Source organism: Pholis gunnellus, assembly GCF_910591455.1.
Source record: "Pholis gunnellus genome assembly, chromosome: 21".
Lineage (NCBI taxonomy): Eukaryota > Metazoa > Chordata > Actinopteri > Perciformes > Pholidae > Pholis > Pholis gunnellus.
Window position 1 is genome coordinate 7,789,051 of NC_136548.1, and position 21,386 is coordinate 7,810,436.

At 45.8% G+C, this 21,386-nt stretch overlaps 5 protein-coding genes across 6 annotated transcripts in view; 3 read left to right on the forward strand and 2 right to left on the reverse strand.

Annotated features, from left to right (window-relative positions):
* The window catches only part of slc38a10 (solute carrier family 38 member 10), a 14,401-nt gene extending 6,128 nt beyond the window's left edge, over positions 1 to 8,273 (forward strand). The window contains 11 exon segments of the mRNA XM_079183203.1: positions 1 to 100; positions 232 to 342; positions 344 to 415; positions 661 to 772; positions 1,940 to 2,046; positions 2,143 to 2,296; positions 3,871 to 4,041; positions 4,124 to 4,555; positions 4,648 to 4,734; positions 5,862 to 6,002; positions 6,109 to 8,273. The exon segment at positions 1 to 100 is cut by the window's left edge and continues 3 nt beyond it. Of these exon segments, the coding sequence (XP_079039329.1) occupies positions 1 to 100; positions 232 to 342; positions 344 to 415; positions 661 to 772; positions 1,940 to 2,046; positions 2,143 to 2,296; positions 3,871 to 4,041; positions 4,124 to 4,555; positions 4,648 to 4,734; positions 5,862 to 6,002; positions 6,109 to 7,262 (2,641 nt within the window). The 3' untranslated portion in view covers positions 7,263 to 8,273.
* A 109-nt stretch (positions 8,274 to 8,382) lies between these two features.
* Positions 8,383 to 9,677, reverse strand: ndufaf8 (NADH:ubiquinone oxidoreductase complex assembly factor 8). The gene is made up of 3 exons (XM_079182732.1): positions 9,449 to 9,677; positions 8,650 to 8,760; positions 8,383 to 8,560 (listed from the first exon to the last, which is right to left on the reverse strand). The coding sequence occupies exons 1-3, from the start codon at positions 9,527 to 9,529 to the stop codon at positions 8,540 to 8,542; spliced, it is 213 nt and encodes a 70-aa protein (XP_079038858.1). The 5' UTR covers positions 9,530 to 9,677; the 3' UTR covers positions 8,383 to 8,539.
* A 212-nt stretch (positions 9,678 to 9,889) lies between these two features.
* tepsin (TEPSIN adaptor related protein complex 4 accessory protein) lies at positions 9,890 to 15,220 on the forward strand. 2 transcript variants are annotated; one of them, XM_079182195.1, is made up of 13 exons: positions 9,890 to 9,978; positions 10,442 to 10,514; positions 10,905 to 10,996; positions 11,160 to 11,253; positions 11,364 to 11,431; positions 11,523 to 11,604; positions 12,161 to 12,232; positions 12,349 to 12,540; positions 12,714 to 12,900; positions 12,994 to 13,107; positions 13,190 to 13,268; positions 13,363 to 13,497; positions 13,594 to 15,220. In XM_079182195.1, exons 1-13 carry the CDS (start codon positions 9,940 to 9,942, stop codon positions 14,254 to 14,256), a joined length of 1,890 nt encoding a protein of 629 aa, XP_079038321.1. In that variant the 5' UTR covers positions 9,890 to 9,939; the 3' UTR covers positions 14,257 to 15,220. The 2 variants fall into 2 exon arrangements, with proteins under 2 accessions (XP_079038321.1, XP_079038322.1); XM_079182196.1 differs by having other exon boundaries at positions 12,352 to 12,540.
* A 137-nt stretch (positions 15,221 to 15,357) lies between these two features.
* Positions 15,358 to 18,159, reverse strand: LOC306713130 (protein VCF1). Its single transcript, XM_079182730.1, has 3 exons — positions 17,493 to 18,159; positions 16,952 to 17,057; positions 15,358 to 16,663 (listed from the first exon to the last, which is right to left on the reverse strand). Exons 1-3 carry the CDS (start codon positions 17,507 to 17,509, stop codon positions 16,406 to 16,408), a joined length of 381 nt encoding a protein of 126 aa, XP_079038856.1. The 5' UTR covers positions 17,510 to 18,159; the 3' UTR covers positions 15,358 to 16,405.
* An 81-nt stretch (positions 18,160 to 18,240) lies between these two features.
* Positions 18,241 to 21,361, forward strand: amz2 (archaelysin family metallopeptidase 2). The gene is made up of 7 exons (XM_079183030.1): positions 18,241 to 18,378; positions 18,821 to 19,109; positions 19,420 to 19,593; positions 19,676 to 19,804; positions 20,113 to 20,276; positions 20,427 to 20,603; positions 20,925 to 21,361. Exons 2-7 carry the CDS (start codon positions 18,821 to 18,823, stop codon positions 21,045 to 21,047), a joined length of 1,056 nt encoding a protein of 351 aa, XP_079039156.1. The 5' UTR covers positions 18,241 to 18,378; the 3' UTR covers positions 21,048 to 21,361.
* Positions 21,362 to 21,386: the final 25 nt, after the last annotated feature.

Consider the following 21,386-nt stretch of genomic DNA (forward strand, 5'->3'; position numbering starts at 1 on the left):
GGTGCTGCCGACTTACGACAGCCTGGACGAGCCGTCCGTCAAGCGCATGAGCACCATCTTCACCTCGAGCCTCAACGTGGTCACCATCTTCTACATCACTGTGAGTGGGGGGGGAGCACTGGCTTACACTTTGCCTTCGGAATGCCGCTCGCGTTCTACATCTTCACGTGTTCTTCTTTTTGCTTTCGTCCCCAACCCCGTGTTTGGTTCCCTCCACCTCTCTGAAACCAGGTGGGCTTCTTTGGCTACGTCAGTTTCACGGAGAACATCGCAGGCAACGTGCTGATGAACTTCCCGTCCAACCTGGTCACAGAGATGATTCGTGTGGGCTTCATGATGTCCTGTGGCCGTAGGGTTCCCCATGATGATCCTGCCCTGTCGCCAGGCCATCAACACCATGCTTTTTGAGCAGCAGGTGAGCTTGAATGCTACTGCTACTAATATATATATCATATATCATATATATATATGATATATGATGATGAGAAATAAGGAAACATTCCACACAAGGGTTGGTTTGGCCACAGCACTTGACTGAATGTAACGTAAACACTAAGCAGAACAAGTTACTCAAGAAACAAAAAAACAAATCAATTGTGAATTGAGATTTTTTTTTAATTCTTTTTTTTGTCTTTCTCACTCTTTGTTTTCGTCTTGCAGCAGAAGGACGGGACGTTTGCTGCCGGGGGATACATGCCTCCTCTGCGCTTTAAGATGATCACCCTCTGCATTGTGTTTGGCACCATGCTGGGAGGCATTCTCATCCCCAATGGTACATCCTGTGTGCGTGTGTGTGTGTGTGTGTGTGTGTATGTGTTCCTTTATGTGGGCGGAGTTGCCGGGGAGCTTTACGACATGTGTGAATGTGACTTTACGAGTCAGTGACTGTCACACTCTAACACAGTCCTTAAATCAGGGCTCTAACTTTTATCTTTTAGACGGGCAGACAGGAAGATAGGGCAATTATTCTCCCAGACTCTCTCTCTCTCTCATTCTTTCTCTCTCTCTCTCTGACACACACACACACACACACACACACACACACACCAATATATGTACACACCAATATTGGCTCTCTGTCAGGTTCTTTGAGTCTTTCCGTCCCACTCACAAACGGCTCCAAAATGGTGGAGATGTAACGGTTAGAATGAGTTTATGTTTTATTCATCCTTTTATATGGAGGCTGTTTATTAAACTTTTGATTGGGTAGACACACACACATACACACACAGTGGGTTTGGCTGGCCCTTTGTGTATCTAATCAGACTAATAGACTGAGAAGAAGGGAGGTAAGGACCCTGGGGAGAATGGACACTAAATCTGAGGGAGACAATATGGTGTCCGTCCTCTGGATGAACGATGGGTTTTCCAGGCCCGCCGCCCAGCCAGCCGCCCACAGAGACCGGGGTGGGGCCAGGGCTCGCCTCTGCCAAGAGCGGGGGGGGGGCCATGGATGGGAGCCGGGGGCTGGGCGGGTGCCGGTTATGAATGGCTGATGCAGGTATGAATGGAGCTAGTGAGAAAGAGCATCGATATGGGGAATCGCGTTGATAATTTTCTTTTTTTTTAGCAGCAGAGATATTGAAGCGTGCGCTCAGCAGTACCCAAACCCCTGAACTCTGGCCATGTCGGCGCCATGTCTGGCCCGGTGCAATTTCAAAATGCGTCTTATCTCGATTTGATTTTAATGGGGACGATAATTAACAACATGACAAGTGATTATTGTTATAATATTCTTTTCATACCGTTGATGGTCGATACATTGCTTTTGAATAATAATTCAAGCTGTTTATCTATTACTTTACCTCATTATTTCAGCCATTTATCAAACTATTTGAGCCACTTACACTCTTAACAACTGCAGAATCTCCCTCTGGGAGTCGCTCTACAGGACGACAAGATGATCCCTGTGTTTTGTCTTTTCCCCTTCTCTCTCTAGTGGAAACCATTCTGGGCCTGACTGGAGCCACCATGGGCAGCCTCATCTGCTTCATATGCCCTGCTCTCATCTACAAGAAGATCCAGAAGAACAGCCTCATTTCTCAGGTTGCACAGTCAGAATGATGAGCACTTATCAGTTGCTCCGTGTGACGATGTGTTCGTCACTGACCTGCTGTGCTTCTCTCCCGTCCTTTTTTTTAGCTGGTGCTCTGCGTGGGTCTGGGCATCCTGCTGGTCAGCACCTTCACCACCCTCTCGATTTCGGCCACAAGCCCCGGCACCAAGGTCAAAGCTCCTCCCCCTCCGGCACCCGACAAGAACAACCTGCTGCTACCAGACCTTCCCAAACACCACGGTAAAGATCATGACATGTGCTGAAGGCTCGCTATAGCGTATCTACTTGAGGGACAATAGAAGAAACTGGTTTACGGATGAACCACGGAAACATTTACCTTAACGGAGCCGGAGCCAGGGGTTCGGCGTGCTGCTCCGGCGGCACGAGAGACACGTTTATTTCCTTTATTTACAAAAGTCGTGGACTACAGCGCCCTAAAACGGCAACGTAAAGGAAATAGGAGCCAGTGGCAAAGGGCCAGTGAGACTAAAACAAAAGCACAAAGCCACAGCCAAAGAAAAGGGGTTTCTTTCATCTCTGCGAGAAGAAAAGATGGAGACAGACAGTGACTGATAGACAGACAGGCAGGGTGAGGAGATAACCTCTTGATAATATCTGAGAGCAGCGCCGAGTGCTCGACATTGATGGAGCGAGAGTGATGCCCTTCAAACTCCAGTAATTTCTCTCTCCACCCCTCTACCTCTGTTCATTTCTCTTGCCACCCCCTCCCCCCTCAAAATACATTGTCTACACCTCCGTCCCCCCCCCCCCCCCACACACACACACATCTCCTGTGGCAGCTATAAAATGCCTGCAAGCTCTGGCTGTACAAAGGGAAGAGGGTGATATGGGTTTGGGGAGGGTAGAGGGGTGCAGACGCAACAAATGGAGATGAGGCGGAGAGGAGCCTTTTGAGTTAATGTTCTCATTTGAGGGTGAAACAGGAGGAGCTTTTAGTTTCCACTTCCTGGCGTCTTTTTCTAACCTGTTCACCGGCACAAGTAAAGATCTTCTCTCTCATTTCTCTCACATTTTGACTGGAGGTGAAACCCATGTGGTCCAACTTTTACACCCGTTTGTCACTTTCAATGTTAATTCATCTCCAGCTCAATTATTAAACCCCACCGTCCGTCCGTGTTAGTGTTGACATTGTCAGTGCTTGCTGCCACCTAGTGGATCTACTTGTCGGGGATAGTCGGCTTGAATTCAATTACACCCGGAGAGCATCAGCACACGCGCAGTTCATGGGAGATATACTGGAGGTGTTAATTTATTTTAATGCCAGCCGTTAATGTGTGTAATAAACACAACAGCAGAAGAAAATAAAGCGTGCATGTCAGGGCCAGTGTTAAATAGTAATGCACTAGAAGACAAGTCATTTAACTTTTCTCAGACAAGAGAAAACAGTGAAATAAATGGGGTATCAAATTTATGTTTTCTTAATTTAGTCGCAGTAATGCGTCTCATATTTTTTAGACGGACTATATATATATATATATATATATATATATATATATATATATATATATATATATATATATATATATATATATATATATATATACACTGGCTGTGTGAGAAAAGGCAGTAAAAGCAGATAAAAAGCTCACCAGCAGCAGCGGTACTAAACAAGAGTAAAACATAATCCTGCGTTTAAAAAAAACAACTTTTAATGGCTGCATCAATCTATTACTAAACGACAGATTTACTAATTTTGCCGTAACAGGGAACACAGTTTGTCTTTTAATAGAGGTGATATTCACTAGCAGTGGTCTGTGTTGTAATAGAGTGTGTTTTTGTGTGTCTGCATGCAGACAACGCTCCGAACAAGAAGCCAGTGGAGATAGAAAAACCTGACCTTCCAGCTGTGAAGGTGGTACAACCAGTCGACAGGGACCCGATGGAGGCCCCCCAGATTAAAGGACCGGTGGAACTACCTGAGAGGAAGAAGCAGGAAGAGGCGCAGTTGGACCGCCCCGGTGCTGGTAAGGAAACTGAACCAATGCTGGAATCTTCACTGGATTCTGAACCGGTGAGAATAAGTGAGGGTTTTGTCCGTTTTCCCAGGTGTTGCGCTGCCAGAGGACGAGGCCCATCGGCATGAACCGCCCATCCCTCACGACGCGGTCATGGTGAACAAAAGAAAGAACAACGCAGAGCTGGAGGAAAACAAGAAACAACCCGAGGAACCTAAAAGAGATGAAGTGCAAGGTGTAGGGCACGCTGTGGTGGTGGTGGAAGAGGACAAAGAAGATGACACGGGTGAGGAGAAACCAAAGCCTGTAGTGGCTGTTGTGGGCAAAGAGGAGGTGGATTTGGGTGGAGGTGAAGTCCGGTCCAATGAAGTGCTGGAGAAGGCCGGTGCAGAGGCAGACAAAAAGCAGGACGTTCCTCAGCTAAAAGAAGTAGAGAACCTCGATCCGGTGAAAGATCCTCCAGCGGGGAACGCAGCCGAGGTGGTCGAGCAAGCGGGCAAAGCTCCAGATGCTGCAGAGAAACGTGAGTATCAACCGAACCCGAACCCTTGCATGGTGAGACAGTTCCTAGGAAAATGCCACGTTGACCTGGTGACATTTTTGGTTGTTCTTCAGCTCCACTTTCTGACGGAGAGCATCCCGCTGCTGCAGATGTGGCTCCAGCTGCAGACAGCAAAGACGCAGCAGATGAGAAAATGGAAGGTGAGTGGAGTAGAAAAGGTCCAGAGGCGCAGAGTCAACGGTCTTAGGTCACTTATTTAGCAGCTATTCAAAACGAGTTGCACTGCAAGTGCATCATTGAGTGATGCATCTATCATTAGTTTGTGTTTATACATGGGATTGGATGTAGTCTAAAATACAGCTGCATGATGCTAATTTCAGCGATGGTACACATTTCTGACCCGACATTCAACAATCACGCAGCAAAACGAGCACGACCTCCCTAGTACTTTACTAGAACTTACAAGTACTTTTAAAGGTATTCTTGAAAATGTAATAACTAAAATACAAAATAATGAAAGTGTGTTTTTCCTTTAAATTGGCTGTATCGTAACAAACTACATTATTTGCTGTGGCTCGCTGCATGTTTATGTCCCTGCCTCTCTTTTTCACATTTCACTTGGCTTGTTTTATCTTGTTTAATCTAATCTCTGTGATCTGTTCTCGCTCATTGTGCCTATTTTTTTTTTTACGGTACAAATAGTTTAAAACAGCAGAAATATTCAAATCCATTTCCTTCTCCTATTTCTTGACCTTGCTGTATACGCCACGCAGTGTTTTGGGGCTTTTGTTGACTTTCTTGTTCTGTTTACTTTTGCCTTCTCTTGTCTTTCCTTCTCCATCTTTACCCCCTTTTTTCTGTTTTTCTCTGCCGGACTCCTATCACAGTGATAAAAAAGCTGGTTGCAGGTATGAATTCTTGCCTCTTCTCTTTATCTCTTGTCTGTCGCTCAGATTTTCATTCACTCACTGGGCCAAGTTAATAGACCTTTACATATACTGTACGTACAATGCATATAGTAAATATGCATTTTTATCTTCTATCTAAATAATGTGACAGTGTAGAATCCCCCCCCCCCCCCCCCAACGTAGCTTATGTGTGTCTACAGCTGCCCATTCCAGTTTATGTTTAAGGCTACAGTCCAGAGATGTGTGTTTGAATGGACCAATGAGACGGTACTAAACCGTAGTGGAATATTCCCCTTCCCCTCTCACCTAGCGACTGGCCCTTCATCCGTCTAACTAAGCTTCTTAACTAATGCAATGTTCTGAGACCGGGTCGTGACTTATTCTAATGCAACCTTCTTTTTTTTTTTCCTGTCCTACAGAAGGCCAGCTCGACCACGCAGTGCTACTGCATGTGATCCAGCAGCAGCAAGAGCAACAGAAGAGACTTCTTGACCAGCAGGAAAAACTACTGGATTTAATAGAAGTGCAACACAAGGAAATCCACCAGAAACAACCTGCCGGTGGGTGCACGCTCAATGCATCGCAGATATGACTACTTGAGATCACAGGTGGCTGTGTTCAATTCAAGAAATAAGCATGACAAAAAGTGTTTTTTTTTATTAAAAGGGGCTTCTGACGGTGAGGCAGAGAAAGGCCTCCAGGAGGGGATGGAAGGTGGAGCAGCAAAGCCCAAAGAGTCTGGCCTGGACTCGGACGTGAAGCAGCCGATTGAGGCTGAAGCTGGTGCTGGAGCGGTAGTTGGTGCTGAAGCTGGTGCTGGAGCTGGAGCTGCTGTTGCTGGTGGTGGAGGTGGTGCTGCTGTCGGGGCTGGTGCTGGAGGTGGAGCTGCTGTCGGGGCGGGAGGAGCGGAGCCTCAGGCCGTGGACCAGAATCAAGAACAGGCCAGGCATCAGGGTGCAGAGGGTCCAAAAGTAGCTGTTCAATCAGCTTACAAGGAGGATGGCCATGTTGCACTCGGAGGAGAATCCCATAAGCAGAGTGAGCTCGGGGCAAGGGGAGTGCCACTGGTAAAGAAAAGATCTGATAACCGTCAGCCAGTTGATCAGGTAGCTCAACTTAAAGACGACGAGGTAAACAAGCAAATTGAAAATCTTAAGAAAGAGCAGATAGAGAAAGAGGTTCAGGCAAGAGTGGAAAAAGAACGGCTTGGTCGCGAGAAGAAGGCGCTGGCCAAAGAGCAGGAGCTGGAGATAGAGAGAGCCGTAAAGGAGAAACTCGCACAGGAAAAGGCTGCAGAAGAGAAACTTCAGCGGGAGATGCAGAAAATAGACAATGAAATACTTGAGAGAGCGAAGAAAGAGAAACAGACTGAAGAGGCTCAGGAGAGGCAGGCGCAGCTAAGGCGAGTTATAGAAGACAGACAGGCTGCACAGGGGGCTGAGAGAGAAGATGGTGAAGCTTTGAAGAAAGGCGGACGAGACCTCAAAGAGAAGGCTGCTGCTGCTGCTGCTCAGGAGGACCCCGGAGAAGGTGTGAAAGACGGGGCCGTCAAAGCCGAGGCTCACCCCCGGGGCTCCCACGAGAAGATCGGGGACCAGAGAGAGATGGATCTAAGACGGAGGCGCAGGGCAGTGGGACCGAGAGAAGCCGGAGGGCGCCCGGAGGAGACCGTGGTGTCCAGGGGGATGCCGGGGCTGGAGCCCCTGCTGGAGCTGGGGGGCTCCGACCTGCACGCGGCCCTGGAGGAGCAGCTACTGGCTGGGGCAGTGGTGCACTCGCGGCAGATTAAACAGGCCTCAGAGGACGAGGGGGCGAAATAACACACATTCGACACACACGCACACACACACATTCTCGCTCAATGATTGGACTGTAAGTTCAACAAATACTGTACACCTGCAGAAAACTTCTAACGCTGTGGACTATTACATCGCCGCCTTACATTCTTTCTTGCCTTCAGAGATTATATGGACAAAGAGGAACAGTTTCTCTTTCTCGATACTGCGTTCTCCGCTAACAACCCAAAGACTTTTATTAAAGAGCAGAGTATGCATGTAAATATTAACTTATTTTTGTCTCTAGGGAGGAGGATTTTGAAGAGGTTACTGTTGAAATGTATATAAATCTATGCAATACCTTTCTTTATTGTGTAGACGGGGTGGATGTGTTACTGTTTGTGTATTCGAGTCACTTTTCATTCGCCAGCTTGGTGGAGTCTGCCTCTCTGTAGGATCCGTTTGTGCTTTATTGTCTCCTGAGCTTGGTTAGTTTGTTAGTATTTATCTTTTACTTTGATATTTATGTATTATAATATTTGCTATGTTAAATTGTGATCAATGTTTCTTTAAATCTACATGCCGGGCACCTTCGGTAAGAGTCTTCTCACTATTCTTTCAAATGAAAGTGAAGGTATTCCGCCTCATGCTGGAGCTACGAGGTTTTGTAGTGAAGTGTAGGCTTACTGTTTGATCAACTGTGGACAACGAAGCAGCTCGATCCATGACTCTAGTTATCAATCGTTCCATCATGTTCCCTGTTGATTTATCAGTGCCTTCCAATCCATATGCTGCTGTTCTATCAAAACAAAATATGTGGGCAATTTTTCCCTCAATTTGTGTTCTTTTTGCTTCTGCTCTTACTGTAAAGAGTACAGAAATGTTATAAAAAACAAATGTACGTTGGGTTGAGGACAGTGGAAAAAGATATGGTCTATGTTTGTAGTGTTTTTCTTATCCAACCTTTCTGAAAAAGAGGCTATTTTTCTACTTTCTCTATGTGCATTCTATTTCTGTACATTCTGCTGATGAGAATGAATAAAAAAACATCCATTACATCCATGGCTGCTGGTCTGTGTTCAGACAGTAATAACAGCAATGTCTTATTCACCTCTGTTTATTACATTCAGTCCTTTTCTATTAAATAATGTAGCAGCAGTACTTTTCAACACGTCCAGTTTATTTACAGTGCCTAGTAGAGGAAGTGTTAAGTTTTCGAGATCCAGCACCAGAAGTCGATGAACACTTCCCGTCTTCTCTTTTCACAATTGAGGTCGGTTCACTGAATTGTACAGCTCGAGCAAAGCCAGGGCAGTTTCCATTCATTTGGCTTTTTTCTTGGCCTGTAATAAAGAATATAACGTTTCAATCAATGGCCATCTGTCCCGACTGCATAAGTCCAGCAGGAGGATCGCTGACTTGAATCACTTACTGCAGCTGTAAAGCAGGTCTTCAGTGCTTCAAATTCCTTGGCACACATGTCCTTCCTCAGCTCCTGTCTGCCTGTTGTGGAAGCTGCCACACACTTCCCATACGTTGCTGCCTGAATCACACACACACACACACACAAGTGGATATTAGTGTTATCTTTTTCCCTGATGGTGAAAGAAAGAAAATCACATGTCAAATGAAAATTCTCCTCTCTGTTATTCTAGTGTATCTACTGTGCTGAGCTCTTGTGTCTGAGTCGCATTATACATGTGTGTGCAAACTGCATGCATATAAATACACTATAGTGTCATCTTATTATTATTTCATACAATTGCTGTTTGTGTTGCATTAAGTAATGACAGTAAAGCTCAACCTATTCAGCCAAAGCTAAACCCCAGCCTACATATATTAAAAAACATTAAATCAAATAAACATACTAATAGTGAGGTGGTATGTAGCTACACAAACAATGGGATCCAGAAGTATGATATCTACCTTATAGTTTCATAACCGGCGTGCTCTTGTAAACTGCACTCTGCAGTCTTTATTGTAGCAGTCAGCATTAGGTATCAAACGCACTATACAGTATTACAGCAGTAGCCCATCAACATTATTAACGTTTAAATGCTGTTAAATACTAGCTATGGCCTCGTTTACTAGCTATGGGAGGGATACTGTGTTTTGTAGTAGCACAGGCAGCTAGCTGTAATTCATTTGAATGTGAACTATGTCTGAGTTCAAGACGTGCACAGAATTGCACAGCACAATTCCCCTTTTTAAGATATGACAGCGGTGCTTACCTCTCCTGCACACTGAGCAAAAAGTTCAGGGAAAAGTCTCATTTTCTCTCGACTGCGACTCCAGGCATTTGACCCAGACATGGTTGCTGTTCAGGCGAGTCCTTTAGTTTATTAATTAAATGACTTCACGGTTTGTTACATGTACTAACACACGTATAAAGCTGTGAATAAAAAAGGTACACATCAACCCTCAGATGAAGCATTTCTGTAAACCATGGAAAGCGCCATATTGTTGACCCTGTCATCAAGGAAACGTCCGGCAGGATATTCTGTAATATGATTCGCTCATGTCCCCGTCAATCAAAGTGTCAGCTCTTGTTTCCCTGAAGTTGATTCGCTGTTTATTTAAACGTAGGCGTAACCGGAGAGCCAATAGACTTTAAGATTGCTACTTGCTGCTCTGTGATTGGCTAGCTGTCACCTCGGGTACCGCCTTCCCCTCGTACCCCTCGGAGGAAGATGAGTAAACCCGCAGCCAGGATTGCTAAATCATGGCAACTTTCATGGAACGACTGGCTTTTCTTCAGAAAGTAAGAGCTGTTTACCGACATTACTTGTTGTGAATACTAGTAACAGCTGAACGGAGCGGGACGTACGTTGGTGTGTCTGTTTGTTTCAGTTAAGTTGTGCCAGCACTAGCTTGCTAGTAGCCTGCTAGCTAACAGTAAGAAGACACAGATTTGCTCATTGCGTTTCATGTCGTTTCCCTGTTGATCTGCCAGCTTGTTTCATAGAAGTCTTAAAGCAGCAGACAGGCACATACAGCACCGTTATAACGGTCTGTTTGGCCAAAGCTAACCTGGTACTCGGACCCTGGTGTCATGCCAAGTTTGTGTCCAGCTCAGTCTGTGTTTCGCTGTTAATCAAACTGTGAAGTCCACAGGTTAGATCAGGTGGTTTTGAGTATTTGGTTGTGGACTGTGCAATAACAAGATGGTCCCTTAGTGTCAGCTTTGAACTTGTATCACTTTTCTTTTTCCCCACCAACTGAAGGTCCCAACTCTGATGAAGGCTACAGCAGATGATGAAACCCCCTGTCCTGGCTACCTTTTCCAAGATATTGGAAGTATCCTTTGCCAGCTTCTTATGTACCACTGTGAACAAAGGGTTGACGTCCACTGATCAATGATATTTTAACATAGCAAAGCTCAGGGACACATCTCCCTTGTTAATGTAAAGTTTGTAAAGCTCTCAAATGGAGAATGACTGTACAAGTCTTATTGTTTTCCTAGAAACACAACCAATGAAAACTCTTAAAAAAAATAACTGGATGAGCCGGTAAAACACATGGGTAATTTCCACACAAGAGTTCATGATATAAACACGCCAGCAGGAAAGTGCTCTTCATAGTTATGTTGTTATTTTCTGGTATTCTAACCAGGAAACAATCTTAAATAAGACGTACTGAGCCTCTCATGCGATGATGGTAATGTCCTTAACCATCATCACGCTGTAGAAATCTCCCACGAGTCTTCAGGGTGCGGTCAGTGTTTGCTGGAGTACCTTCTGGAGAGGTTGCAGGTGGAGTCCTGTCATGTCAAACTTAAGGTGAGAACCGGGATTATTATTCTAGTTTCTGTCTGAAATATGAAACTGTGAAGTGAAGCTGTGACATGTAGCCATAATGTATAACGTTTTAAATGTTAGTGATTTTCCTCCCTTTCCTGTCTGCGAGTAACTCGAGGTTCTGCTCACGCTGCTGGTGTTTTAGGTGCTGAAGATCTTTGTCCATCTTTGTGGTCATGGCTCAAACCATTTCCTCACAGAACTTCGAAGGAACTCCACGTTCATCCAGCAGGCATCAGGTTAGACATCGGTCCCTTTGGCTTTTAGCTCTATTTGACTCTTCTCACTCTGCGGCCGCTTCGTCGTTCTGAATATTCACTCGCTGTCGGGTGTTTTGCCTTTTTTTAAGTTTACAGCGGCCCTCCTGATCCCATCCATGGCACAGCATTGTACCAGAAAGTGAGAAATACAGCACAGGTGAGCCCCGGGCTGCAGTTAATCATCATGTCAATCATAACTCTGTGACAGCGAGGCGAACGCACTCAACTTCTACTTTTTCTATTTGCAGGAAGTGGCCAGATTGCTTTTCACAGATATCATTTCCACCAAAGACGGCGTCTCCCCGCTCAACCTAGCCCCCCCAACAATGGGTGAGTGACAAATAATGATTCATTTAATAAAGTACCATTAACGTCTTTAATACATTTATTTGGCTATAGTCTTTTTTTTTGGAAAACCCATAAATATCCTAAATGCCCTGTACACCCTCATGTGTTTTCACTTATTCTGCTCAGATTGAATTTGCGATACTGTAAATAATGTGACGGTCCAAAGAACCGGGCTAATCAGTCACAAGTGAAAACACCTGTGCAGATGTACCAGGGCTGTGTAGGGCTGCAATTAAAGACCCAAGACTCAGGTTCTGCCAGATAGACTTCTTATTTGCTGTTTATCTAAATGGCCGTCTAAATGTTCTTAGTATTGCTTTTTACTGATAAGAGACTAAATGACTTAATAAGAGATTCAGTAGATGTAGCATTCAACCAACTCAGAAACGGATCAAAATTGTCGCAACTCATTCCTACTGTCGTATGTAATGATAATGTACATCATCATCATTGATTGTCTACAAAGAGCTTGAATGATTACAATAACTTGCATCAGCTTTTTTGTACAAGAGGTCTCTGTCTGTGTCTTTGTGTCCAGGTATGGGCTCAGCAGCTTCCCACAGGTCAGGAATGCAGGGCTTTGGATACAGTCCAGGGAAGCAGGGGACAGGTGAGGCACACACACACACACACACACACACACACTGACACAAATCTAGTTAAGCTTCTGTGTACAATTCTGTACCTTTTTTTTTTTTTGTTTATGTCTTTACATGCTCCTACCAGCAGGCAGTGACTCCCTACTGGATAAGATCCAGAAAGCTGCAGAGGTAGTGGCCAGTGCTGTCCTTCCCCCCACCGAACACCAGGGCATCCGTCTCCATGAGAACCATTACCGGGCCGTAGCTGCGCCGTCCGCACCCATAGAGGTGGCTGTGCCGGCGTGTGCCTACAACCTGCCTGCTCGCGCACCAAAAGGTGAGACGTTGTCGGTGTGATGGACGCGTGGGCTTAGGTTTCTAAATAGAGAGCTTGAATCTGAAATATTTATTTGTGTGTGAATCATTTACCAGCTCACTTTGTAGCAGCGTGTCGAGACTTGTATTCAGTTTGATTATAAACTTATTTACTCCCGTGTGTCTTCACGGCAGCATTGGCCCAGCGATGTCCAGGGCAGGTGGGAGGCGGCTGGGAGGAGACCGACAGCGGCAACAGCTCCTCTCACAACTCTTCTCAGGATATGGCAGCTAACAGCAGGGCCTCTGTGGGCAGCAAGTCAGCCGGTACCGGCAGCCACTCGGGGGCCAGTAGAGAGAGCAGTGGGGACCCATCAGAGAGGTGAGCGGCAGAGTCGACCTCCCTAAATCACACCATAGTCACATTGGAGAGGTAGTGTAGTCTCTGGATCTCACGCATCCGTCTGGCCTCCAGGGTGGAAGCCTTGCAGTTGGGGGACTGTGGCCAGGAGGTGGCGCTGATCAGCAGACTGACTGAAGGATCCAGAGTTTTCCTGTCCAGAGAGGAGAGCCAGCACTTCATTAAAGAGTCAGTGCATCTAAACTCAGACTGAGAATACTGCTGATTTCTTTTACTCACGGTATTATTTGTGTCTCATTTGATCTGTCAGGTGCTCCATTCTCAACTGCGAGGTCGTGGTGGAGTTGCTCTCAATCAGGCTTCAAGATCCCTCAAACACTGTTAAGATGGTACCATTGGTTAAGATTGATCGGAGATCCATGTTTTCTAAATTATAGAATGCAATCCTGATAGACACATGCCTCTTTTCCTCCAAACCTGCAGCGGGCACTGTGTGCTGTATCATGCCTGCTGACCTCTGACCTCCTTTCTCTGGAACAAATGTTCGGAGCTACACAACGAAGGCTCCGCCAGCTGAGTGAGGGGGCTCCAGGACCCGTGGCCAACAAAGCCACCAAGGTAAGAGAGACCTAAAGAGAACGCCAAAATGGTGAAGACTCACAGGACACTCAAAATGAGGGTGTTTTATTTTTTGTTCTTATCTTCTCTTACCAGATCCTGCGACAGTTCGAGGCTCTGATGGGTGGATCCGTACAAACTCCGAGGCAGGATACAGCGACCAGCAGCCATCAGGCGACTACCAATCAGCTTACCACATCTACACACTCGGAGCCTTTACTACCAAACCACTCTGCTGGCAATCCCAACCTCAACCATTATCAGCCTGACATCTCCCCCACAGGTGTCACCCAACCACCAAGTCCCCCTTCTTCCCCCTCTAGTCTGCCCTCGGCCCAGAGGGACCACCCGGGGGAGCTGATGAATGACTGTGATGAGGAGAAACTCGCTCCCATTCTGCGTGACTCTGTGCAGAACCAGTCAGAGCCGGTCAGGACTGCTGAGGTTACACCGGTTGCTGAGGAATCGGAGCTGAACACAAGCTCTACCCATCCAGCTGAGCCCCAGAGAGAGCAGGCCTGTCTGGGCAGACTGTCCCTGTTCAGCGGCATGGAGCTGGTGACTAAGGGGAGGCCCGCGTGTGCACGAGAGACGTCCCAGACAGAGACGGTGGGCGACGGCTTAATGGAGAATCTAGCTGTGCAGAACAGTCTCAGCATCAGTAGAACCAGTGATGATGACGACGCTCCTTTAATTTGCAACTCAGTTGCATCTGATAGCAGCCAACCAGTATCGGCCTTCTCGTTCCTCAACTTTTGACCACTGACGTTGTACAGCTGGAACTGTCACAGTTAAAACCAATGATGTCGTCATGTATAAACTTTTAGGAATCTATTTAATTTTATAAATTAAGATCAGATCGGTGAGCTTAGAACTATATATATAGACGGCAGATTCATTGGATTTTTCGGTTCTTATCTGTGCGGTGCCACCTGGGGAAATTGCATTTAAGCAGCAGACGGGGCGGAGCGACAGAGATTTAGGACACACGACTGTTGTCTTTGTTTAAAGTGAGTTCAATCCACAGTTGGCATGAGAAACCCCGACGCTGTCTAATGCGAGGACTGGTCTGTAAGTGTCATTTCTCAAAGGTGTTAAACAGGAATGCTTGCCTTGAAGTACAGGTTATTATTGACGGTTGCTTTATCTCAGGATTCCTTTTAGTTAACTGAAACGACTCTTCTCGCCTCTGCAGCACGTCCTAAACCTCCGAGGGAGAATCCCTCCATTTGTAATTTGCACTACAGTTGCGTCTCTAATCGTCTCATAAAACCTACAAGAGAGTTGTCTTCCATATTTTTTGGTACTTAACCATTATGTCATTTCAAATGTAACGAGTGTTAGTTTACAGATGATTTATTGTCTCATGTATTGATTTAAACAAGCCCATGAGAGTGGTTGTAGAGTGCATAAATCAAGACTAGTGGATAACTAAAGGAAGAATAATTTGTGTGCATAACATCTGCCATCAGCATAAATGCAAAATAGCAATTTCACGCGCGGTCGTTTGTGTAACCAAATACAAGGCAGATTACCTTCACTGTCTCAGCGTTGCTGTTTCAGTTCCATTCTCCACTGCGGCGCTGAGGACTGTGGAATGTAGCACACACACTACATGCCAAAATGGTAATCCAACCTACCGATATGTACAATGAACGCTACCGATGTATTCTGTTTCAGTGAACACAAGCTAAGCTGCTGCAACAGCCGAGGAAACAATAAAACCTGCTGTATATTTTTGTTACAGCACCAACTACTACACAGACGAGTCTCGTTATTCTGTATTTAAATGGTATCGGTGACGTGATGCAGACAACGCTTTATTTCAATGTCAAATGATTTGGGAAAAATGACAATGAATCACTTTCACAACTCTCATTTTATTTGCAACACAGTGTACTGGTCATATTGAACCATACAGAACCAAGTATGGCTGACAGGCGTATGACGCGCGCACACACACACACACACACACGAGATGCGTAAAATGTTAAACACATGGTTACAAACTGATTCAGAGAGCTGTTTCTTGAGGCTGTTTTTGTGAGACGCACTGTGCTGAGCATTACACTGCCTGAGCCGCAGACTCCGGTAGCCGCTCTCACGGCGCTATAATTAGCCAGGATCTAATCTGAGGTTGGATTTTGGTGGTGAGGCTCATGAAGAATCTCAGTTCCATTACCTTGAACCCCCTGAACTGCCACACCAAAAACCTTAAAGAGTCGTAGAGAAAGTAACTGCAAATACACTATAATTTAACTTTCACCTTGGGTTAGAGAACACAAAGAAAGCCTGAAATGATATTGTACTGGATTGTTTTACTAATGCTCCTTCGAGAAGGAATCCTATTGCCTCCACGAACTTCCTTTTGCGAGTGGGGATCGCAACATCTCCCACTTCAGCGACACAAACACGCGGCTGACCGTCCCCCAGTGGAGAGTAAACAGAACGAGCAGTTATTGAGTAAAGTGCTTCGCTTTATTTAGTTTCACAAGCACTTTGGATCATCGCACGTTTCTTGAGATTAGCACCAATGACAACGTCCACGCATCAACGCACGCACGTAAAGAGAGCGATTCCTCTCTGTAAAGTGCACAGGGTGCGTGCACAGGGTGCGTGCACACACACACACACATCAATACTGCACAGAAAACCACAGTGGCTGGGCCATGGAACAGCGGATGTGCTTATGGTCTTGACAAATGGTACATGGTGAGGTGGGGGATGAGCCCATTGTGCCCAAAAATCTGTAAACCTCCCCACACATCATCCCCTCCTCCTCTCCCCACCCCCCATCCCTTGACCCAAATGTGCTCCTTGAGGCTTTCAAGGAGGAGCCACCGTGACAGCAGTGTCAACGCTGATGGGCGGAGGGACGAGCGGTCAGGAGAGGGACCCGAGGTCACGGTCATGTTGAGCCCGGACGCCCTCTGGTCTGCAGGCTACTGAAGTGCGCCTCCCTCAGGACTCTGTTGATGTCGCCGTAAGAGACACCGCTGCCATCGCCATGGAAACCATGCTGCAAGGAGCCACCGGAGTCTTCCGGCGTTGGGCTGAGGGAGCACTGGGGGATGCGGTTGTTCTGGCTGTGTATGCACGGCCTGGTGGTGGCCACCAGCGCTCTCTCTGGACTGCTGATCCCATTGCTGCTGTCGCTGCTGGAAGACTGTGATAAGAACCAGAACAGAGATGGGCTCTGAATTGGAGCTTCGTGGATGGATGCAGATGCTGTAAATAAAACATTCGCTGCTGCTTCTTTTTTTTTCTAGAAAGTGGTGCATTGCATACGCGATGCAGAGTCCCGTGTATTTATACAAATGATTTCAGGCCGCTTGCCCCGTCTACTGACGTCAATAGCCTTTACATTAGATGGAAAGTAAATGACCTTGGCAAATTTATCCTCTCCCAAAAGAACACTGATGATCTGACGACGAACGTAAAGAGTCAATCTCACCTCTGAATCCAAATCCGACAGGAGCAGGCTGGGACCCCCTCCTGACCTCTTGGCCTGAGAACTCAGCTGTTGGTCCTCCTCACTGTCACAGCCGCGGTGTCGCTTCCTGTGCAAGAACAGAAATGGAAGGAGCATCGAGTGAAGAGAGTGCAGTACAGTGAACATAACAAAAGTGAAGGAGAGAGTGTGACAGAAACGACGCAGGCAGGGGGGGGGGAAAGGAAGAGTATCAGAAAGAGAGAAAATGAAGAGGAACCAAAAATAGCAACTCACACTCAGGCAGTTACATGATCAGACATGTGGCACTCCCATTATGAGAGCACATTGATTAACATAACTTCACTGGGGTCTATATATAGAGATTAAACAGTGTTCATGTAACATTGGTACTGCATTATCAAACTCAGGCTTTGGATTACTGTAATAGATGCCTTCGTTACAATGTTGCATTACAGCAGTGATGCAATCATCAATTGTAATATTGTATGTAAAGATGAGCCTCTATTAATGAAAGATGTGTAAAAACGGTTGTTCCTGTTACCTGCTGTCTGTCAGCATTTCTGCAGTGTTGACGGAAGGGGGGAAGGGGGGTTTGGCAAAGAGAAAGGTTGACACTCCTTTTTGAGCCGGATTCAGATATTTTATTTTAAAGCTTTGGTTTTGTCACAGCTCATCTCATCAGAAAGTCTCGGACGTGTGAGTGAGTGAGCGATCCCCCCGGCGGCTGAGGCGCAGGTCCCCGTGGATAAAGCACAAAGCTCCGCTGTGGGTTAGTTCAGACCTGTCACTGGTCCAAGTCCAGTCCGCCCTGCCTACGCCTCGGTGGTGGAACAAACGGCTTGCTGGGCGTCTGAGAGCCAACCCGCTAACCACTAGGTATTCTCGTTTACACAGTCAAATCTCGAGAAATACCAGGCATGACAGCGAGCTAGCCTGCTAGCTGCTACCGTGCGGCGTTATGCGAGCGAGCTAACTACTTTAGCTAACTACCGCTGCGCTACACTAACGTTCCGCGTACGTTACGAAGTTCTTCCGCTTTCGTATTCCGTCCAGCTGCCGTCAGTCGTAGTTAACTGTTGCCTGCACTTGACACAACTCCGATTCAACAAACTCAATGAGAGAAAAAGTTTGATGTATTTTAATTTTAGGATAAGCGATAACAGGAGGTCGTTAGGAGTGCCATAGCAGCGAGCTGGTCTTCTCTGCTCGTCGTCAATGTTTCCCTGAAAGAGCTCCGCCCCTCTGTTTACCTGACGTCATCAGAATAAGTACAAACCGGAAGTGGATTCCGGTGTCAAAACGGTGAACTCGTTTACTTCTAAACATTGGAACAGATTATGCTTTTTTTTAAAGAAGAATAAATCCATTCATTTGTCGTAAAAGAGGGATTTTGATAGAGTGTCGAGGAGAGGTTCTCGAATGGAAGTGTATGTACAAACATGTATATGTGTGTGTGTGTGTGTGTGTGTGTGTGTGTGTGTGTGTGTGTGTGTGTGTGTGTGTGTGTGTGTGTGTGTGTGCGTGCGTGTGTGTGCGTGTGTGCGTGTGTGCGTGTGTGTGTGTGTGTGGATTTATTTACTTTCACATTAACATTTCCTTGTAGGCAACTAACGCTACCTCTGTTATTTTATATACCCTCCTCGTGTAGCATTTTATACACTTTTATACATTTCCATTCAACATCATATTTAGTGTATATTATAGTGTTTAATATTTTCTGTAACATATACATTTTCCTAGCAAGCTCCAATTTGGCTGCTATAAAGGTCACATGACTGGGCATTGATCACATGTTTGTCATAAGTCCATAGGTGGCTGTAGTGGGTCAAAAGATTGTAACCGTACTACTGCTGTCTATCGCTCCTGCAGATGAAGGTGATCCGGCACTCTGTGGAGACACTGCAAAGAGCTCTGGTCTCCAATCGTCAGGACTTAGCTGAGCTGTACAGAAAGTACACAAAAGAAGAAAGGCATCTTCTGGAGGAAGGATTCCACCCGGGGCAGCCGAGTGCCCTTTTCCAACCCATCACAGTGCACTCTGACTCAGACTGGGTCTCTGCTCACCCTGAGGAGCCTCAAGACTTTGAGAAGTTCTACGGAGACCATTTGCGCAAGACCCCCAATGCAAGCCACAATACCATTTATATTCAAACCATAGGTGCGTATGTTTGTGTCTAGTGGGGCTACAGCCTCTGTATTTGTCAGTCCTCGTGAAGTGTGTGTTTGTGACAATAACGGTCAGTTTAAGGAAAGGACATGTGTGCATATGTGAGTGCCAGTACAATAACTCATAACCCTTAAGCAGTAAAAGTAAACATACCATCCTGTCACTAAATGACCAAAAGATGATGAGACATTCAGACTACATTGTGAGCTATGCAGATGGATAAGGCATCCACAATTTGTTCTGGGTTTTGTGCAGCATGTTACATAGTTGGCTGACCTTAGTTCTACACCGTTTCTTGTAGGTTCCTTTGGGGACGCGGGGGCCGAGACAGACCGGTACGTGGAGTGGCTCAGAGAATACTGCCAGGCTTTCTTCTACAGGCTTTCTGTCAAGCTGCTGCCGGCCGTCACTGTGCCCGAAACAGGGTGCTCTTTCAGGGTCAACAGTAGCTCGCACAACCTTCAGATCCTCACTGGTAAGTTAGGGAGTCCATCACTTTTACTTAAAGCTAGCCTTCACTGTGCATCATTTTGTTATTGTTTTCATGTGAAATGTAGGGGACCTGCTACAATTCCTGTGGAATGGGAAACCAAAAGATGCTTTTTGTATTGTTGGGATCACAATGATTGACCTCTACCCCAAAGACTCCTGGAACTTTGTGTTCCGAGAGGCTTCTCTCAGCATGGGTGAGATTTGTACCACGACACCTTTCCTCAGAAAATATAACTTTCTCTGTGATTAATAATGATAGAGACGACCACTCGTAATAATTACGTTACTATGCACCTCAACATACTGTACATTTGCTGTCGAAATTGCTTCGTAGTTGAGGAATATCTTTTAACAAAGTGAAGCATACACATACTCATTATCATCAGTGGTCTCTGATGGTGTAATGTGGTTGAACTGCCACTAGATGGTGCTAGAAGAAAAACCGTGCAATCCAGGAGAGATTTTAGTTTCCTTACCTACATCCCCGCAACCCTGCTTGCAGGAATGGGTGTTTTCAGCTTTGCCAGGTGTGATGACAACTTCTACAGCCCAAGTTATGCTGGGAGGCTGAAGAAAAGGCTTCAGCCGAAGCAGGGGGACTACTCTGTGTTTGACGGATATTACACTCCCCCCATCACCAGCACCCTGCTGCTGCGACCCTGCAAGGTTTCTAACAAACACTCTCCACCACTCATTCACTTTTTGTACTTTGAACCTTTGAGTGTGGTCTTGCCCAATGTCCTCCCATCCCTGTACCTTTGTCAATACTGCTGACCTTTTTGTCAGAACACTCTGATGAAAGATGTTTCTTTACAGACAATGACCCATGAGATTGGCCATATGTTTGGAATTCACCATTGCCAGTGGTTGAGCTGTGTCATGCAGGGCACCAACCACCTGGAGGAGTCTGACCGTAGGCCGCTGGATTTCTGTCCCGTCTGCCTTCGCAAGCTACAGGTCGCTGTCGGTTTCAAAATATCTGAAAGATACAAGGTAAAAAAACGTTTTTCATAGAAAACAATTCATCTTTTACAGTAGACAATAGCATACAGTTTAGTGGTATAACCTAGTTAAGACAGCACCACCATCATGACAGGTTGAATTTTAACCATACTGAGTTTTCCAAGTATAATCTACACAAATTAGATTACATAAAGGTGCTTTACACCTCATTAGAAAGAGCTGCTCTTGATTATATTTGTACATATTCGCTCCTGTGTCATTTTGATCACGGCTCACCACGACATCAGATCACAGATTAATGCAAAGACACAATCAGATGCCTTTATGTTTCTTTTTGGCCACTTCCTTTAGGTGAAAGTTGAACTGTGGTCGACAGGCCTTACTGCACTGGATGGAGGGGGATCAGAGTCAAACGTCCGGACCAGAGGAGGCCACTTCCTGTCAGTCTGTGCCCCACTTCTCCTAACCCACTGAAGCCTTTCAGACATCCAGACTGTGGCTCAACAGGTCCCTCGACATGCTGGGAAAAAGATGAACGATTGTACTTGTTCATCAGTCTGGAGGAAATCTGGAAATATTTTCAACAACTCTGACATATTCATGGATACATTTTTCTGTTACACTTCATTTCCGGACGACCAGAGGGCCCACTAGAGACTTAATAATGTATATTTTATTGATTTAAAAAGGTCAAATGGCACTAGTGTTTCCAGTTTTCTGAATCTAAATGATCTAAAGATGCAATATGTACATACAATATTTTTACTTTAAAGTATATCAAATCAAAATGTGACAAATACAACAGCAGTTGAA

Coding starts and splice junctions, on each gene's coding strand:
- ndufaf8 (XM_079182732.1), bottom strand. CDS start 9,529: ATGTCTGGGTCAAATGCCTGGAGTCGCAGTCGAGAGAAAATGAGACTT. Junction 8,761..9,448: donor TTGCTCAGTGTGCAGGAGAG/GTAAGCACCGCT, acceptor TGTGTGATTCAG/GCAGCAACGTATGGGAAGTG. Junction 8,561..8,649: donor AGACCTGCTTTACAGCTGCA/GTAAGTGATTCA, acceptor TCTTTATTACAG/GCCAAGAAAAAAGCCAAATG.
- tepsin (XM_079182195.1), top strand. CDS start 9,940: ATGGCAACTTTCATGGAACGACTGGCTTTTCTTCAGAAA. Junction 13,108..13,189: donor AGCCAGCACTTCATTAAAGA/GTCAGTGCATCT, acceptor TTGATCTGTCAG/GTGCTCCATTCTCAACTGCG. Junction 13,269..13,362: donor CCTCAAACACTGTTAAGATG/GTACCATTGGTT, acceptor CCAAACCTGCAG/CGGGCACTGTGTGCTGTATC.
- LOC306713130 (XM_079182730.1), bottom strand. Junction 16,664..16,951: donor TGTCGGATTTGGATTCAGAG/GTGAGATTGACT, acceptor TTCTTATCACAG/TCTTCCAGCAGCGACAGCAG.
- amz2 (XM_079183030.1), top strand. CDS start 18,821: ATGAAGGTGATCCGGCACTCTGTGGAGACACTGCAAAGAGCTCTGGTC. Junction 20,277..20,426: donor TGCTGCTGCGACCCTGCAAG/GTTTCTAACAAA, acceptor GTTTCTTTACAG/ACAATGACCCATGAGATTGG. Junction 20,604..20,924: donor AAATATCTGAAAGATACAAG/GTAAAAAAACGT, acceptor CACTTCCTTTAG/GTGAAAGTTGAACTGTGGTC.